At 40.7% G+C, this 20,574-nt stretch overlaps 1 protein-coding gene across 1 annotated transcript in view; it reads right to left on the bottom strand.

Annotated features, from left to right (window-relative positions):
• LOC121298922 (E3 ubiquitin-protein ligase Arkadia-like) overlaps positions 1-20,574 on the bottom strand; it is a 44,523-nt gene that overhangs the window by 4,004 nt on the left and 19,945 nt on the right. Inside the window, 8 exon segments of the mRNA XM_041226243.1 lie at positions 26-146; positions 339-461; positions 953-1,310; positions 4,582-4,630; positions 4,633-4,839; positions 8,250-8,596; positions 8,845-9,030; positions 11,836-11,996. Coding sequence (XP_041082177.1) covers positions 26-146; positions 339-461; positions 953-1,310; positions 4,582-4,630; positions 4,633-4,839; positions 8,250-8,596; positions 8,845-9,030; positions 11,836-11,996 — 1,552 coding nt within the window.

The following is a 20,574-nucleotide window of genomic DNA, read 5'->3' as shown; positions in this document are numbered from 1 at the left end:
AAAAACACAGCATATTTGGACTTACCATAAATGGAACAATAGGGAAATGATGAAGTCGAGGAGGGGCGTGGTAATGTGGCAGGTGAGGATGCAAATGGCCTGGTGGATAAGGAGCCACAGTCACTCCAGTTTCAATCCCCAGTTCCCTAGAAAAGAAAGAAAATAATCCAAGTTAAAAAAACTAACAAATACAATTCTGTATACAGAAGAGATGCTGCATGTTCATGTATCCTCCACAGAAAGCTGAACCACTACTTATTTCAAACTTTACGAGCCATTACAGTGGAAGCTCAGAATGGAAATAAAAGCCGTCAGGAATCCCAATGAACAGCACTAACCAGGCTCTCTGGTCCGGCTGTCGCGGGTGGGAGGACATAGTCTGTGGAACATGAATATGGTGTCCGTGCCCGTAGTTAGGGTGCATTCTATGAGGGTGTGGTGGAGGACGCTCGTGTGCTCGTCTAATTGGAGAAAGCACACATACAAGAGATTAGTTAAACACACACTATATACATGGATTTATGAACCCTGTACTACTGATCCCAAGGGAAAGCTGATCTATGTCCTGCAAACTAGAAAAATCCTGTCCAACCCCTCAAACAGGAAGGAGACCAGAAATTTGCAGCCATCTGCCCTGCTTTCACTTTTTAGTTGCTATGCACAGAATACTCACTCACACATTATATATTATACACTTTTTTAAAAATTTAGAAATAAAAATGTAGGACTCTAACCATTTCATGGTCAACCAGTCCTTTTCTGCACTACATATACATTTACAATCCTCCTGCCTGTTACAGATGAATTACCACAACATGAAATTAATCTATATTTACCATTGCTGTGAATTACAACAGACCAGAATCTCTTTATGAGTAAAGTTCAGGATGAAGTACATGAAAGTTACAAAAGATATCTCCTTAAAGCAACGACAGGAACAACATGGACTTACGTTGGGTGCTGCATCATCCGTCTCCGCTGGACTTCCATCCTCTGCAACATCTCGTGCTGGTGAAGTCTCTGTACGGAGGGGCCCATGTGATGTGCAAGGGGCTGGTGCTCATGGGGCATGTGCTGTGGTATAGGTGCTGCAGAACTGGGGAGGTGGTGGGAGGGCAGGGTGGGGGGCGGTGCTGGTGGCACAGAGTGGCTCGGTGCGTGAGAGGGGAGCTGGGGGTGAAAGGGGTGCACAGGGTGAGGAATAACATACTCAGTTTGTGGTGGGTGCTGTGATGGGAGTGGGGGGTTTCCATGTGAGTGGGGGCAGGAGGAAGAAGTTTGGTGGTGAAGTGATCGTGCCAGTGGGCCATCTATACAACAAACCAAAAGATAAGCATTAGTTTAAAAGCTGGTTCAGATCTAAGAAGCTTCCACAGCAAAATACGTTTTATAATAGCTGCAGTAGGACCATGAAATCACCTTGCACAGGCACCTTTACAAATTAAGAGATTCGATTAAAATTGACACTTTCCAATCATTTTAAAATCCATCACTGCACAGAAATGTCTGAACCAGCTCAAGCATTACACAATACTTCTGCAGCTGTTTAAGACAATGAATACAAGTGACATTTTTTATTTCACTACTTAAAGCTTAACCATTACTGTGACGAGATAAAAGGACCAACACTATTTTCAATTTAAAAAAAATAAATAAAAATGAACAAACTCTACTATGCAGTCAGCTGATAACCCACTTTAGCATATAGGCCATGAGAATACGCTGCGCTTACGCATTTTCATAACAGAACAGTTCCCTAGCGTGTTGCTACAAAACTGAACAGCAACGCTGAAAAAACCTGACTGACAAGCTAAACAGCACTGAATACAGATGCCAATTGTAAATTACACACACGCCTTGTGGATAAGTTTGCAAATGTTCCAATGACGTGTACAAATAACTGGCAGTATGTCTCTGTGCTACTCTTGGTACTGTATTATTTATTTTCACATCAAATTAAAATGCATTCAACTTTAACATCAGTAAAAAACAACTTGTAGTTAAAAGGTCGTTCACTATTTAAATGCATTCAGGAAATGTCATCTAAGTGACATCAGAGAATTGTTTAAGGTCAACCAATATACCATGGCAGGAAGCAGGGAACAGGTTTGATAAATACTGTGGTCTATTCAAAAGCCTCTTAACCAGCACTTGCAGCACTAGAGAATGACAGCAGATTTTTATGATGCACATTTCACAATGATCCAGAGAGGGTCAACAATCCATTTCAAGCTAGTTATATTCTTATTATTTCACAATAATAAAACATGGTTATATTCGTAGTTACAATTCACCAATGAATGTCATAACATAATTTATAGAAAAATGAAACAAATACATTCCCCAACGCTTCCAGAATCGTTAATATCATATGTACTACATCACACAATTAAAATACAGACGTAAACAAGATGAGACGGTTTACTTCAAAAAAGTATAGAATTGGTTTATGACAATATAAATAAGTGAATTGAAATCTTCACTTGAAAATCCTTTGTGCAGATCGGCCTACAAGAGGAAAGATAGTACCGGTGTTTTCCTGATATTGTCTACTCGAATCCATTCTGAACAAGGTCTCGGTCTCTCTCTCTCTCTCTAGCTTGCAAAATCAAGTGCTGTATTTTTTATAATAGCATCACAGTAACAAAATATACTCAACGAACTTAAAAATTCAATGGTAACTATGTATATATAGTAAGGTTTCCCTACTGCTTACCGTTCAAAATAAACTTGGCAGTCAATATTAATTAAAAAAAGCGAACCATTCAACATATGTGGTATGTTAATTAAAAATAAATAAATAAATAAACAAATAAATAAAAAACGCGCTGGATAGCACATGCCGGCCAAATCCACTGAAGTCATGTTTGATAGTGTAAATGAGCTGTATCTTTGCGAGATTTTAGTTAATTACAGCAGCAAAGACCTTCTCAAACAAAACCGTTTTGAGCAAAACCAGCCCCAGGAAACAAATCAAATCCAGCAATGCCGGGAGGTGAAAAAAAAAAAGACCAATCGGAAAAACGAGCTGCACGCATCTCCCGGCCCCAGGGGAGGTGGGGCTTGTAGAGGGAGAATAGTTAATTAGCATAAAGACGCCAGCATATGGCCTTTTATTTATTTTTTTATCATGTAGTTTCGATGATAGCTGCTGTTAATGATCACTTTAAAAAGACAGAAACTGTTTTCATGGGAGAGTATCTAACAATCACGTCTCGATACAAACCACCCCAAACAGAATGTATAGAATGACTAAACATAAAACATTTCTGTTTCTTCTTTTTCAATAAATACAACTGCTTTTTTTGGTGGCCCAAACTCATAAGATCAGGGACTACTGAGAAATATTGCAAAATATAATGGTGAAATGCGAGACTTGCATAGGTGTAAAAATCCTTACCAACAGATTTATGAAAACAAAGGTACTAGAGAAGTTATTTATTTTTTAATGAAAAAAAGGTCTGGAAGGTCTACAAAGCATTGTTAAAGAATGTCTAGACAGCTACTTTGTTTATTAGAAAACACAAATGCGACTCGCCTTGGTGTTACACGGTTATTCAATCAGTGAATAATGCAGTATCCTTTTTTTTTTTAATTTAGTGTGTTCAATTATAATTTCCCACCTGATTTTCTCCCACTTTGGAATGCCCAATCGCTTTTCTCCTCACCGCAGCAATTTCCCTCATGGCTCAGGAGACCCGAAGATTCAGTGGGCATCCTCTGATCCAATGACCAGGCCAGCTTTCTTTTTCACCCAGGAACTCAAGAGCGAGCGGATGTCAGTGAGCCACTGACCTCAGCCCAGCCCTGCCAGTGTCCGCTCTGAGCTCACTGGGTGCCTAGCCAGCAGGGTTTACTGCAGAGTGATGAGGTGAAACAGTCCCTGCCGGTTTCATCTCCCTAACCCATGGGAGTGCCTCAGCCAATGCTCCCTTCGGAGTCCCCAGCAAAGACAGGCTTACTTTGCACAGCCAGGATGTGAACCTGCGCTGTATGACTCGCCCTGTGCGCTGCGCCGCTGTGCTTCTACCAGGTGAGCCACTCGGGGACCCCTAATGCAGTATCTTACACTGACTCTGTTAAACCAGGCGCTAGACCAAAATGAACACAACTTTGAGGCAGCTGGCCAAATCAATTCAGTATATATATAATTGTAGTCATTTCACACTAAACTCTGAAATGTAGTCATTTGGTTAAATGCTAGGCTAGACAGATATACAGTAGGTATCCCTGTGGACTATTCTATAATATGTTCATGTTATTTACACTTATCACTAGTACAGGTTTTATTAATTGAGATTACTTACTACACAAGTTGCATTTAAATAATGCATCTATTAATATCCATATTCCTTTACTATTCCTACTTACTCAATGTGTTCTCATTGACTTACAAGCTGTTTTTTCTTGGTGATTCCTCATATTCACCATGTGTCTCTGGCTGGTGTCCCAGGTGGTTGAGAGGCATATATGCCTGTGCTAGAAAAGCTTATGAATATTAATTTATTGCAATCTAAATAGAGCCTACAGTCCTCCTAGAAAGATGTGTGAGCCAAGTTTAAATTTGGAAGGGGTACTTACATGTGGGGTGCATATAATGTCTACAGGAGGACAGCTGGGGCTGGGGGGGCTGGGGCTGGGGCTGGGCTGGGCAACCATGGCTGATCCATAGCTGTCCACGGTCACTTGTTGGATGGGCCCAGCAGTGTTCTGAGGACCAAAAGCTGTAGTTCTTGACGAGGAGCCAGGGCAGCAAGGATCAAAGGCAGAGGTTCCATGGAAACTGCTGCTCCCGTGGCTTCTATAGCCATTGTTGCTTAGATCCACAGGCAGTGTCTGCTAAAATACACATACAGATTAAAAATATATACATTTAAAACAAATGTCATTGTCATCTAACCAAAAGAGGAATTTAAAAAAAATAGATGAATAGTTACCAACATTGGCATATCATCTATATATTCCAACGTTGGAAACGCCTGTAGATTAGGAGTATTTTATGGGCACTACATATTTAGGAGTAACAATTAATCAAAACCAAATGTAATATCCAAATAAAAAGCTAAGCACACCCCTGCTAATCTGGTGTTGATGTCACAGAAAAAGCCCAAATACTCTATTGCCTTGCTAACTGTGGATGAGCAGGACAACTTAACTATAAGAATGCATTCGCAAGAGCTAGCAGCTAAACCTAAAAGAAAGAAGTATAGAGTACACTGCTGGGTGACCGAACACTAGACAATGACTGCCTTTGATCTTTGAACTGACTGAATACTTAAGGAGCTGTCCTCCCTGTAAGCCACTGAAAATACGTACGTTTCTAGAAAACATTGCTGGATTAGACACATGAAACAATTTACTGTTGGACCTCATCCACACCCCTCCAACAGTGAGCTGAAAAACCAACAAAAAAAACTTCACACATCCAGTGAAGTATAGTTCGCTCTGTATTCAAAGATATATCAGTTTCATTTTAAACAAGGTTAAAGACTTGTGCATCTGTAATATCAGTCTCTGCTAATGGGGAGTTTATTAAAGTGTGAAACAGCTACATAATATGTATAACAAATAACCACTAATGTTCAAAAGCCGACACCTAATTGTGAACACAGATCCACCCATCAATTATTGAATCACATGGAACTACAATTTTTAAATGTACCTGAAATCCATTGAAATTTAGCCTTACATAAAATAAAATCTCCAATGCTAAAATGTAACAATACCTCATTGAACCCCCAGTTTCAGTTGTACAAATAGGTGCAAGAGCAGGAAGTGAGCTTTGGGACCTCAACTAGGGCAAACCCCAAACATTACTCATTGAACATGTTTTCTGAAGAAATGGTTCTACTTTACAAACCGTATTTTGTGTCAAATCACCTTAGGATTATGCACCTGCCCAGAGAATATGCTGAAAAAATGTAGTCACATGAATACATTCAGGGCTTTAGTGACTACAGTGACTGATGCACCAGTTCATATGTACTTTAACATACATACCGTATGCCTTCGAATTTAAGACTCAGCCCAAATTTCCCACCCTCAATTTGAGGAAAAAAAATAAAACATTAAATAAATATGCATTTACAAAGATACAACCTCAGATTACGCATATGGAGGCAGTTTGCAGCTGTCTGCTATCGCACACAGCATTACAGTTACGAGCTGCTTCTCATTCCCAGTCTGCTGTCGCACACAGCATTACAGCTACGAGCTGCTTCTCATTCCCAGTCTGCTGTCGCACACAGCATTACAGCTACGAGCTGCTTCTCATTCCCAGTCTGCTGTCGCACACAGCATTACAGCTACGAGCTGCTTCTCATTCCCAGTCTGCTCTCGCACACAGCATTACAGCTACGAGCTGCTTCTCATTCCCAGTCTGCTGTCGCACACAGCATTACAGCTACGCGCTGCTTCTCATTCCCAGTCTGCTGTCGCACACAGCATTACAGCTACGAGCTGCTTCTCATTCCCAGTCTGCTGTCGCACACAGCATTACAGCTACGAGCTGCTTCTCATTCCCAGTCTGCTGTCGCACACAGCATTACAGCTACGAGCTGCTTCTCATTCCCAGTCTGCTGTCGCACACAGCATTACAGCTACGCGCTGCTTCTCATTCTCAGTCTGCTGTCGCACACAGCATTACAGCTACGAGCTGCTTCTCATTCACAGCCAGTCTGCTGTCGCACACAGCATTACAGCTACGAGCTGCTTCTCATTCCCAGTCTGCTGTCGCACACAGCATTACAGCTACGAGCTGCTTCTCATTCCCAGTCTGCTGTCGCACACAGCATTACAGCTACGAGCTGCTTCTCATTCCCAGTCTGCTGTCGCACACAGCATTACAGCTACGAGCTGCTTCTCATTCCCAGTCTGCTGTCGCACACAGCATTACAGCTACGAGCTGCTTCTCATTCCCAGTCTGCTATCGCACACAGCATTACAGCTACGAGCTGCTTCTCATTCCCAGTCTGCTGTCGCACACAGCATTACAGCTACGAGCTGCTTCTCATTCCCAGTCTGCTATCGCACACAGCATTACAGCTACGAGCTGCTTCTCATTCCCAGTCTGCTGTCGCACACAGCATTACAGCTACGAGCTGCTTCTCATTCCCAGTCTGCTATCGCACACAGCATTACAGCTACGAGCTGCTTCTCATTCCCAGTCTGCTCTCGCACACAGCATTACATACGAGCTGCTTCTCATTCCCAGTCTGCTATCGCACACAGCATTACAGCTACGAGCTGCTTCTCATTCCCAGTCTGCTATCGCACACAGCATTACAGCTATGAGCTGCTTCTCATTCCCAGTTGTGATTAGTCACACCTGTTTTTCTCCCAATTTTTGTAACTGTGATATCGATTGGCATGTCGAAAAATACAGGGGGTCTGATCAACATTTGGCCGATCTGTCCAAGCCGGTACGGTTTGTTAGAACTAAGCCTAATAAATGAAACGCTGAAATTATAAAAGCTTATCTTTGAATTCCTCAGGAAGAATGAAGCTTTTTTGAAAATGGCTGCCTGTATGTCATGGGTGATTCAAGATCGAGGTCAAATTAATAATCCCGAGCTATGGAAGGATAATATGGTACAGATCAGAATGGGAAGGCTTCATGGTTTTACAAAAACATAATGCATAATTGTTGAACTTAAAAAGTTTTTGCAACCTTTACTTGTGGTTTGAGTGGTGGAGCAAAGGCTAAACTTGACATTTGGCAGTTTTAAGGAATCCTAGACCTGACTTTCCCAGCAGCATCTGTATTGCAACTGAGTTTACAGAGAAGACTTCTGGGGGTTGGGTTCAGACAGTGTTATTGAGCGTTGGCATGGCAGCATTCAAAACCCACAGGCGTCTTTTACTACTGTGCCATTAACTGTTCAGCAGTCAGCATGTGACATGAAGCTAGATGACTATTTATTTATCTAAAGGGGTGGATGAGCAGCACTCCCCTCCCCCATTCTGAGATAAAGAAGTGAAGCATCATAGAGAAATCTGGTCATGGTAATGAGGGCAGCTCCTTTGGAAACATCGCTAGGGGATTGATCTTTAAAGCGATGCATACATGCAATCTCACAAAAAGTTGCATACATTAGATATCAGAAATGATCTATTCTATTTCAACGCCATACGTGGCTTTACTATGGGGTTAGTGTCAATCAACCTCTACAAAAAATAAATAAATATACAAATTCTATTCTATAAAAAGAATAAAACATACTGTTAAAAAGAGGGAGTATGGGACTTACCTGGTCATGATATTGGCTGCCTGTTCCGCTGTTGGCTCCGCAGGGTGCTGGAACTGCTGTGGGTCTCTCCAGGGGGCAGCTGGAGTCGGGGATGGGCAGCGGAGGCTGTGGGCCGGCTGAGTGCACATTATGGTGGTGGTGGTGATGGTGGTGGTGCTGGAAGTGGTGAGGATGCCCATGCTGCTGCTGCTGCTGCTGCTGTTGGAGACAGCTCGAGTGGCCATGGCCCAGGGAGGGGTGACCCTGCGAGGGGCCGCTGCATGGAGAATGCTGGGGGCAACAGGATGGCAGGCGGGGCATGGCCGTGCCAGTATTCCCAGCTACCGAGGCTCCTCTTCTAGAATCATCTTTAAACAAGGAAATAAAAACGATTAAACCCCAGCTGATAAGCTCACTTCTTTATTTTTCTAAACCACTATAGCATGTAAGAAAAGACACCGGGATCTCTTGCACAACAAGGTGGTCCATCTTGGATGGGAGCACTCTCCAAATTTTCTTGTGATTATTCTTGGTCTCTCAGTTTACATTTCACACTAGCAGCCCCATCATTACCAGTGAAACACATTCTTACAGTACAGTATTTAATTACACTTACCCCCTGCAGTCAAAGCAGCTGTGCTGTGTGAAGACACTCCCACAGTCACTGGCACGGAGGCATGGCTGCTACTGGAGGGGCCCGGGGCAGCTTCTGGGGGCTGTTCTGAGGTAGATGCATTATTGGAAGTGGAGCTGACACACTGGGAGTCGGCAACAGCAGATGTACTTGGCACTACTGTGGGATCTAATAAAACAAAAAGTAAAGCTGTGAGAATGTATTGTACTCGGGTAATAATCACCACAAAATAGATGAGCCATTTCTCCTTCCTTGGAACTTAGTAAAAATAAATCAAGGGGCATGAAAAGAAATTGTAAATATCACCCACAATATGAGAAGGATATTGTTAAAACAGACACGCTACTACCTTGAAGCATCAAGTCTGAATTTGAAAACAAAAAAAACCAACAGCTCAGCCCTGTGCACTCACCAGGATAACATGAGCAGTACTAGGGGGCTGCTTCCTGCTGCAGCACCAATGTTTACTAAAGCATTCATTTTGAATGCCACGCCTAGTATGCCTTATGCAGTCTACTTCCTTGAAAAGGGAGTCCTCACTTAAAAAGCAGAGGATTTTTGCACAGCTCTCTCACACTCATTATCAATGGAGATTTTCTTATTTCTGTACAATGCTCAGTACATGGATGTCACTACTCTCTTTTCTATTCAAGTGATTGTGTCCTCTCTGAAGCATTACAGTGCCGGAAAATCTGAAATATTTATACACCCCTCCCCCATCACTGAAGAAATTTGTGCTCGCTTGTATGTGTTTCAGTGCAATTTTCATCTGGAATCTTTATCCCTGATAAACGTCTTTCACACGATAATCAATGCAAGAGGAACTTAAGCAATACTGTGTGATTATGTCTATATCAGTTCTTTGGCAGCCTGACTGACTTGACTGTCCCCTGGGAAGATGATAATAAAAATGCATTGGAAACAATTTTGTCTCGGATGTATGCTGGCAGGGAATATGTGTGCCACAATACGTTGCCAGGAAATACACTGGCCTTCAGTGGACAAGTTTGTTTTCTCAAAATAATTCTGATCTTTGTCAAGAACTACATATACCCATATACCTAGCCAACTGCAGGTAAAGGTCACAGAGCAAAAATGTCCATCTGTTCATGTTCTACCTCTTTTAGAAGCCAAGAGCGATATTCTACTGATATAAAAATACATTCCCTTTGATTTTCTTCTGTTTTATCTATCTGTCATGTTCATCAATACATTCTAGAACACCCACACAGTGTTCTGAATTGCTCTGTAACAAAGACATGGATTCTAAAAATATTTTTTATTGTTTTGGTTTGTTTGCAGGTTAACATTGCTGTGACTGGTCTGGTGGTGGAATGTCCTTTGAAGCTGCAACCAGTTGTCTAGTGGGTTGGTAACACTGTTTCCCTGTGGCTTGTGGTTAGCACCGCATTCCCACAGCTTGTACAGGAGATCTAACTGGCACTGCCAACAGTGTTAATGGAGAAGGACGATTGTTTAGTGATCCATACTGCCTTCTTTGCTGGAATAATACAAACACTAATGGGTATTCATGGTTTTAATAGCTTCCACAAAGTATGGTATAATCACTATTTACATTGCAAAAAGTTAGAGTCACTTTTTAATTAAAGTTAGAGTCATTTTCCAAAAGAGGACCATTAGCTGTTAAATCATAGGATTTAAGTGACATCAAAAAATGAATATTTCATGCTGTGCAAAAATAGGAATAAGATTAGCATCTTAAAGATAAGGTGAAAAAAAATAATTGGAAAACTGTTTCACACAGATGTAATTTCACTGTTGGAGGTATAAATCCAATCTTATTTTTCAACAGAAATAATTGACTGCATCTTCAGAATGTGCCGAATCTTCATTTAAAAGAGCTTTCTTGGCTTTGTATATAGCTTTAAATAGATACAAGTAAAATGTTGGGTTATTTTTTTTAATAAATCTCTACAAGCTGAAGGAGAAATGTAGCCATTGGCAATGAATTACTGTAAGATTTCGTAATTGTTCTTTAAAAATGTGCCAGGTCCAGAATGGCAAGGGCTCTGGCCCCCTATCAATAACTGTTTTGTATGTCTGTTTCAATTTACAGTCATTAAAAAAAAAAAAAACTACCAGCAGGCACTGTCACAGAAGCATGTATGTTACTCAGATACCAAGAGGGAAAAAAAGGCATTAATTTCTTACAAAAGAGATCTCATCACAGTTATACACCAGTGTATCGTGTGTTGAAACGTAGTTGACAAGGGTTCAAGCAAATAGCTCTGGATTTTAAAACCACATGTCATCTTGACAATTCACTGATCTGTCACCTGGCTATGTTTAAAATTTTTGACAAGGTAAGGATTATATAGGATTGTCACCAGTCCAGACCCGTGTGATCTTGACCTGCAGCGCAGCAGATGGAATCTCAGTTTTACACCTCATTTAAAAGGATGGTCCTGTTAACCCAAGACTAACACGCCATTGCACCACTGTAGATAGACAAGATTAAGGTTTTCTTCAATAAGCGTTTTGAATCCTGTGACCTTTGTGCCACACGTTTCCCCCTACTGAATCACAAACACCTTGTCATTACTGATTCCTACAATCAAGGGTCCAAGCACAAGACTTTCCTACAGTGATAACTCAACTCGTCTTTCCTTTTACGTGTCAATATGTTTTGCTTTGTAACTAAAACTTTCAAAAAGTAACTTGTTCTTATTGGATTCTCTGCAACTGTTGTGTTTTGTAGTACAAATTCAATTTTCCTAACCAAAAACTGTGGAGGTTAAAACCAAATTAACTTGTTCTCACGGATTTCTGTTGCTTCACATTGTTCCACAGGGGTTGTAACGGATACAAAGAAGGTCACAGATTTCTAACACTGATTGAGCTTTGGTATTACTTACCAAATATAACAGATCCCAAAAGTTTTTCTTCAAAACTGTTTTTTTTACAACAATCCACTGCAACAGCCCTGTAAGCCCTGTAGTAAGGTACACCTACCATCTTCATCCACAGTTAGATCGACCACCTCTGCAGCGCTCTGTCTCAAAGGCTGGATGACTGTGGAGATCCTGTTTCGGCTCCGCGGTTCCTGAGGTCGACTCTGAGAGCTGGAATTGGGGCCCCAGTGTGATCTGGAGTGGCTGGCTGCCGATCGAGACCTGGAAACACAAACCACAAGGATCAGAAGAGGAGGCCTCGGGAAGCGGATCAGCATTGATACAAAAGACAGACGCACACATATACTGTAATCCTATCCAAGCGACAAAATATAGAAATACAGACTGCCCTTCACCTCTCGCATGACTGCTTAATCTGCCATACAAATTACCGATTGTGTTGTAGTTTCAATGAAGATGGGCTAGACAAAAAGGTACTTTCAGATCAAACACAGTAAAAAAAAAAAAAAAAAAAAAGACTCCACTTTGCTGTACATTTCCACCCCCAAATTCTTTAAAAATGTGGCAATCAAGGAAATGTATCCACCTGCTGACTGGTCATGTCTGATTGTTGACAGTGTTATGGTTTTATTTTTCTGTCCTACCCTTACCATGATGGTACTATTGCTGTTTACACAAAAACGGTGTATTTATAATCTCCTGTCACATTGTTGACTCTCTCCATTTTCACTTGTTGTTAAGAGAAATAAAAGAGCATCTGGTATGTTTTGAAGCCTGTAGGTAATCTGACTCCCAGCAATTCGCTGCGGCTTTGCAGTCCTGCTGCACTCTGCATGCTAATCATACAGTTTAACTTTTGAAATTTGGAGTCTTGGTCCTAGCTGTGGGAAAGAACGCCAGCTCCTATTATTCACTGCATAAGACCAACAGTATATGATGTTATTTTACTCCAAGGTGTAAGCACAGATTCTCTGCAAAAACTGCCTCCATAAAGGAGTGTGAAACAGCAGTCACACATTTGTCTTTGTTTCTTCTCTGCTTAGTATTAATAAACTAGTTATCCTTCTTTACTGAGCTTTGTAAAAATAACAGTGTAGATTTTCTGATACACTGGATAGCCTGCATTTGACTGTAAAAGACCCAAGACAGAAAATACGTTTGAAATAAGTTATTGAACATCAAATCACAGCATTATTAGTGTTCTACACTAGAGATCAAGAAAAGGTATTCCATGAATGGACAACTGGTTTATATTTCAGACAATCATTACCAACACACAGTATCTGCCTCACATTGTATATTAGTTAAAACATAAATACTAATATATTTAAAGATTAGTCAGCTTCACAGTTTATTTATTTTAAGTTCCATACTGTAATGGACAATTTCATTTAAAACTGCCTAAAAGATATGACAGATATGACAGGGGTCATGTTTCACACAGTAGAGTTCAAAATAGTGACCAATGCATTTAACGTATGGGGAACATTGTTTTTCCAGATGGGCACACAGCTAATTGTGTGCCTTTAGAAACTGTTTACAACATGCCATTTTGTAAAATCTCAAGACAACTAAACCAACCCCTCTCCTTGTTTGGTGTGGTCATGCTCATTATGTCTCAATTAAATCAGAGGAAGGTGCACTAACTTCCTCACAAGCCAGTCACTCAGTGAGTGAGGGACAGGACTCAGAATTGATCCCATGGCTCTCAAAGCTTCGTTTTAACCCCTAAACCACAGATTGCATCATTAAGACATCATAACAAAATGATTAACAGAGGAGGGATTCCTCCGAGACCAGAACATGCCTTCTGGTATCAATTCTGCAAATCTTGCTCGCTCGCCTTAATTACAGCGAGATCCTTTTTTTGCCTTGTGTACGCAAGAAAAACAAAAACTGTGTGATGCAAAATGATCACCTTTATAACTGCAGGCAAATTAATGCACAGAAATATCTGTCAAAAAATAAAACCATTTCGCCTGTATATGTTAGGAAAGCAATTAGCTCCCCACTGCTTACTATGTGCATTTTACACCAAGCTGCAAATAACTGAATCCAGTGGGCAAAATTAAATGACGGTGTCAGGCAAACTGGGGAGATTTTATTTCATGTTATCTGCACAAACCAGAGGACTGCAGAAGGAGCATTGCCCTTACACCAGCACTACAGACATTCAGAGAATGCAGCTCTGCCTCGTTTAGACAGATCCATTCCACAGCCAAAGAGTTTGATCCAGCTGAATGTCTCCCCATGTTGTCTACTCCCTTTTCAATAACAGACTGGCCTAGCAAATGCTTACTTGGTAAACATCCATACTTCTAGAACACAGCTGCTCGGTTGCTGTTACTAAGGTGATGATACAGTTACTATAACTGAAACCCCGTTCACGCTTGTGGTTTAGGCCAGCCCAGGGCTGCCTTATCTCATGTGTGAACGCTCAAAAAATGAAAAGGCGGCCCTGGACCGGGTGAAATTTACGCCAGCTTTTTGATGCTGCCTAAAGTAGGCAATGATGATGCCGTCTCAGGGCCGGCCTATCTGTATGTGTGAACCCAACGCAGGCCCTGGGCCAACCTTGACGTGTCAGTGAGGTGACGTCGTTCAAACCACTCCCCCTACTAGGTCGAGCGTAGTAGATAAAACAATGTCGGTTTTAAGAGGTAGCAGCTGGGACCCTTGCGGTCCATTTATTCAGCGCTTATCAGGTGAGTCAGGTCCAATTTAACACATGCTGTTAATTTTACACTCGCTGTTTTAAATATTTAATTTTTCTGAGTAAAACAGGTTTAAAAGGTATTGAATCGCAAAAGGACAGTCCTGCACCTCCAGCCAAGCCCCACCCCTTGTTCGCTGTATTTTTCACATACCTCTTCATAGACGTGCATACTGATAAATTCTCTCCCAATCACTCGTTTTATCACTCCTCAATAATGCGATCCAAGTCATTATTTTATTACTACAACATCTCAAAAAGCTCTGCAAATGTCTGTGATATGTCAGTGGTGGATGCAGAAGCAGCTATCTCCTTTATGTCCTTGTTAACTCTGTGGTGCAAGGGGCTATCAGATACGCCCTTTTGAGGGGCGTTCAGAGAAAAATCTGCAAGTTTTTCCAAGAACTCTCGGAAATACTGAGCAGCAGGCCAGAGATAAATCCACTATGGATCTTGGATTTTATGGGACCTACTGCGATCTCCAGCCCGGAAAATAGCAATGGGGAATGCACTGAATACACCGACACTTTTGACGATGATGATGGATCAGTCACAAATGGTAAGTATTTCTTCATCATACAGCTTTCATTAAAACGAAAAAACTTGCTCATATATATACATATATACATACATACACACACACTTCAGATTGTAGCTAAGATTGTAAATCTCAATATTGATAAGTCATGCATATGACGTTGCATATTCAGTCACCATTAATATAATAATCTGTATTGTGACTAATGTAATGTACACATCCTTGTTTGCTGCATTTACGCATGATCCAACATGAAACCGACTGCACTGTCAACACACGCATATGCAATAAGTACAGTACCAACAGTGTTGCAACAAATAAGATGGTGATATTTACGTTTGCAAATTTCCCAGCTCAATCTCTTACGCTGACTTCCAGGAATGCGGTGATTATGTCACCGTTTACATTCCAGACAAGCACTTCAGCGTAATTTAGGCTTCCTTTTCAGCCACATATATGAACGCACTTAGGCCCCCTAAAACCTCAACTGTGAACGGAAATTTGAGACGGCACAAGGCCGGCTCAGTTAGTGTGAACGGGGTCCAATACAGCAGAGCTTTAGGACAGGTGAGACTGAATCAAACTGAACGTTATACTGTAGGAGTACAAGCTGTACTACCAATAATACAAACACCTCCTGCGTTAACATTCAAATCCCTTCGTTAAAAACACAGATATACTGACTCTATGGAAAATATGATTGTGAGTGGCCATAGAAATAACACAGGGTCATTAAACTGCACTGTATTACAGGTTCAAGCACCCCCATCATTAGGGTTGAAGCCACAGAAAAGTGGTCTCATGCCTGCCCTCGTTCTAGTCTGTGAAAGATGCACTTGAAACCAGGCTCTTTTCCCAACACCAACACCGCAGGGATAACCTTGATACCCAGCAGTAAACACTCTCCACTGGGGCCAAAATACCCCGTGCAGAAGAACGAGGAGCTTGTCCTTAATTGGTTCTTGTTTGTTTCTTTAGGCAATGCCGTATACCCACGAGGAGAGCTCCTAATTGCCAAGAAGCAGATGCAGGATTATTTTGGAATACCTGTTTACCACAAGTCTTTAGGAAGCGAAGTGAAAAAAAGAGAAGCATAACCAGGCAGATGGAATTCTGCAAGCTGCCACACCTACACAACAAAATGAGCTCCAGAGATTCCTGATACTCTACTCAACAGGTGGGCTGGACCAGTCTGCAGGTACAGACTCACTACACACAAGGGAGGACACTAAAGGGAGCAGAACAAAAATCAACAGTGCTGCCCTTCACAGGGCAGAAGACAGCAGGGATTTTATCTCAGGTTCATAAACCACATTCTTTTTATTCTCATTATAAAACAAAACCCACACCATATTAAAAAAATGTGCACAATAAGTTATTTTATTATTATTATTATTATTTTTTTTTTTATGTAAACCTAGAATTCACAAAAACATTTCCCGAGAAGGCACTCAGGCCTCACTACATCATCTTTAGAACAAAACCGAATTAATGCACACTAAAATAAATGGTGGGGTCAGTCCCAACAGGTAAAATGAATCTTCTTTTGTAACGGGACACTGGAAATAACCCTGGGTGCTGCTCAGGATCTAAAAGATAAATAAAAAATGATCAATCTACAGCAAGAAGTGATGGAAACCGAGTCACATATCAGGCCTTCCATTTAAATCAACAAAGAGCTAATAAAACTCCATGAAAGTATGATAAAGGCAGTAAATGCAAACCCTGTGAAGAACATTATTAAAAATTTTTATCGTATTTAAAAGAAAACATTTAGCCTGTACAGACCACCTCCCGAGGAGGCGGAATTTGAATTCTGACCTCTAAACAATTAACTTTGCTTCCTATGGGAGTGAGGAAGAGACTTGGTCTGAGATACAAAATGTGAAACCCACTAATTTGCTTGGTTTTGCCTCTTCAGCCAGACAGCATAGAGCAGTTACTGGTGTCAAAACAAGCTCCAGTGGATGGAATTGAACCATGTTTTTCTTTCCCCATCTCTTTTCCGGTCTGTTTGAACTTTAAATAATGTTATTTTAAGTGAATACAGCATTGCTAATGCTGATGACTTCTAACCTAAACAACCTTAAAAAGGGTCAGGAAAAAAGTCGACAGCCAGGTCTTCGGTTTTTAAAAAAACAACTAGGGCTCCTTGTGTGAGATAAAGTTAAGGCCGCCTCCCTCTTAGACTGTAAAGCCTACACTGGTTTCCAAGAAACGCCTCCCACTAAGAGCACTAGCTCTTACTAAACACCACACAGAAACTTCAAATAGGTCCTTTATGTAACATGAGCTAACTCATCTGACAAGCCTGTGAAAATGACTTTTAAACCAGAATGCTTGAAACATTTCGTCAGGAGTTATAATATTTAGTCTGGATGGCCCAGTACATCAGTCAAGTATCTTTTCTGCCAGGGCTCCTGTTAATTGCTAATTTAGCAGTTAACTGGAGTGTGACACCACTGTGTGGTCTCTCATAGTAGTACTTTCACAACCAAGCAACTACTACTTTGTAATGATCTTCTGGAATAAAAGTTGTTCATTATGCTTCAATCTCCTTTGGTTGACTTATTTAGTCTATTTTGGTATGACTTCAGGAAATTAATATGTACCAATGCCTAGGATTGGCTGAGATGGTGAAGCACACATTTTTAAACATACCAGCTTAAGGTTTTGGACTATATGTATCCAGAAGGAGGGTTGGTGGATAAGAAAAAAGTGCACAAACTGATCGGTAGAGGTCTAAAATAAACAGCAAGCCGGTGCAACACACATACAACAATGGCACTGAACAAGGAAATTAAAATGAAAAAAAAAATAAAAAAATTATATACACACATCACTGTGACAGGGCAACCGAGCAGAAAGCTGACAGAGACACACACAGGCAGGTACTATGGGTGAAAAGCGCGTTGGTGCGCTGTTTTTATTCACACAAAAATAAAATAAAAATTTAAACAAAAACAAACGCTCACAGAAGTAAAACAAAAGTATCAACAAAACAGATCTCGAACGCTGACACCAAAATAAACAAGTACCATGCCGGTGCTTCCAGCACGCATAGCGCTGGTCATCCTTTTTACTTTCCGTTTCGTTTCTCACTCTCAGACTCACCCAGAACAAGAAAAGCTGCAGGCTTTTATACTTGTGACCATCTCTGAATTAACTCTCAATTATTGAATTCTGAGATGGTCACATTCTACACGTATTTCAGTTTGCATGGCCGGCAGTCAATAATCACAGACTGTCGACCTTGCATTTGCATGAGCTGTCTGGTAGTGACTGACATCGCCTTGCCTGACGACATTAAAACAAATAACAAAAACAAAACAAACACTGGGTTTTAAATAAACACAAAATACACTTAAACCATAACACACTAATAGCACCAGTTTAAATAAACATAAACAATACATTTATCTTTTAAATAAACTCACAAACCATTCTTTTAAAACACATTTCAACCCGCAAAAGAATATATTTACAAGCAGGGCTTTGCCCTGCCCCCTGCAATTATGTGCAGGGCTCTGCCCTCCCACAATCACATTTAGAAAAATAAATAAATTAGATGAATACAACTAAAGGTCCATTAGCAGCAAACTCATAAACAACTCTTTAGAGATGCATGCCAAGAACAATAAACTACAGGGCTCCTCTTCAGGTTCCTCGAGTGCTGCTGGAATCCGACAGACGTCAGTGAAAACAAGAAATATGTACCCACTCCACTGCTTGGAATGTATTTATTTTGTCTTTTACTCCCATTCTCTGTATATTAACACAGCACTTCTTTATTCTGAGATCTGAACACGCTGCAGCCCTGTTGTGTAAAGATTCACAATACTTGCCCCATGCTGACCCTAAGTGGAGATGCAGGTTCCCTCTATTGTCATGCTTGCACTGTACATATTGTTTCATTTCTTAAAATAACAGTGCAGCTCACTTTCTAAAGAGGATTGTGCAAAAGTGGAAAACTAAAAGGCAAACAGTTGAAATCCCACTTGACCTTGCCATAGATTTTAGGTCTTGTTCTACATCACTCATTCTCAATGGTTTAAAAAAAGGGATTTAAACACCTTGGTGACTCAGCTTTGGAAACTCTTGCAGACTAATATTGGTTATCTCCTGTTTATATACACTGTCATCGATATTCTAGATTAGCAAGAGGGCAAACACATCGTGTCCTAACATTGAGGGAGCAATACTTTAAATATTTTTGGAGCGCAAGATTTAAAAAGAGAATGATACAGAGATTTAGGAGACCTGGTGACGTATTCCCTAAAAATGTAATAACATTTAGTCTTCAGTTTCTTGTCATAATCAGACTAAATCCAAAGCATGTTTTCATCAGGTGCAGGTCAAATGTGAAATTAGTTTGTTGGCTCCTGATCAGTCCTCTGAAGGCAGCGGTATGCATCACCAATCCAGCAGAGAAATTTGCACTATACAAAATTCATTACAATTTACTAAGCAAGAGGGCAGACTAGACACGACAGGTATAGTTTATTGTACAGAATATGAACAATGACTCAAGTCAAGATAAATGCACCTAATTCTTTTCCAGCTTGTTGTGACTAATCTCACTACCTTTCCAACTGCAAACATCTACCTTAAAAAAATTCACTCTTAAGTTTGAAAGAATCTGCAATTGCTACAGTAATATGTATTCTATATAGCTTCTACCTTTTTTGAAAAAGGAAGTTTGTTGTTGGATTCAATACAAGTCACAAGATATAGAGCTAGATCTCTTGCACTCTACACACATAACATGTCTCTCCAATGTAAAATAATTGGGGTTCACAATTAAAATGATCCAAAATGCCCATACAGGCACTTATCTGAACTAATTACTTGCTGCCCATAAACCGACCAGATAAACTGTGACTTCTCCTTTAACCCATGTCTGTGTGACAGACATGTAGAAAACAGCTGGGATTTGTCTTTCTGTAGCAGAATTTTATAAAAGGGAAGAGGATGAAATACAGTAATTCAGGCTGCATGAAACAATGCAGCACATTGTCTTTTCGCATCTGCAAATTACTCTACCAGCTTCTTTCCACGCTCATCCTTTGTGTATTTACACATCATGACAGGAACTCATCACCATCACCATTTGCAGTACAGAACTGCCCTAGATTGTTTATAAATGACAAAGGAGACGTCAGCACCTTAATCTAATCTATACCAAGGCACAAGACCCTCGTTCTATTAAAGAGACCAACTGTATTTTATAGCCAGGAATTACAAAAAGGAGGCTGCAAAATACTTCATTTTTATTCTTTCAAATTACACAAAATGCCTGAAAAACAAACTGTGACCTCTGTTTTAACTTGCATGGGTTCTCCCTGGACTCCATAACAGGGAAGCAGAGAGCCAATCAACCACACTTACTGTGGGTATGTTACAATGTAGCACTCTGCTTCCCAGAACACGTGTACAAGTATACCTGTGGAATACAATGTTTTTCCTGGAGCACGATTTGTCGACTCATGCACACTGTTGCCTGGTGATGTCACTGCAAAACAGACTGGGGAATCTACCTTATTATTCCATTATCCAATCATAAACTTAACAATACAATAATACAAGAA

This window comes from Polyodon spathula, chromosome 24, assembly GCF_017654505.1.
Source record: "Polyodon spathula isolate WHYD16114869_AA chromosome 24, ASM1765450v1, whole genome shotgun sequence".
Taxonomy (NCBI): Eukaryota; Metazoa; Chordata; class Actinopteri; order Acipenseriformes; family Polyodontidae; genus Polyodon; species Polyodon spathula.
The sequence above is the reverse complement of the archived record's forward strand: the minus strand, read 5'-3'. Positions and strand labels throughout refer to the sequence as shown.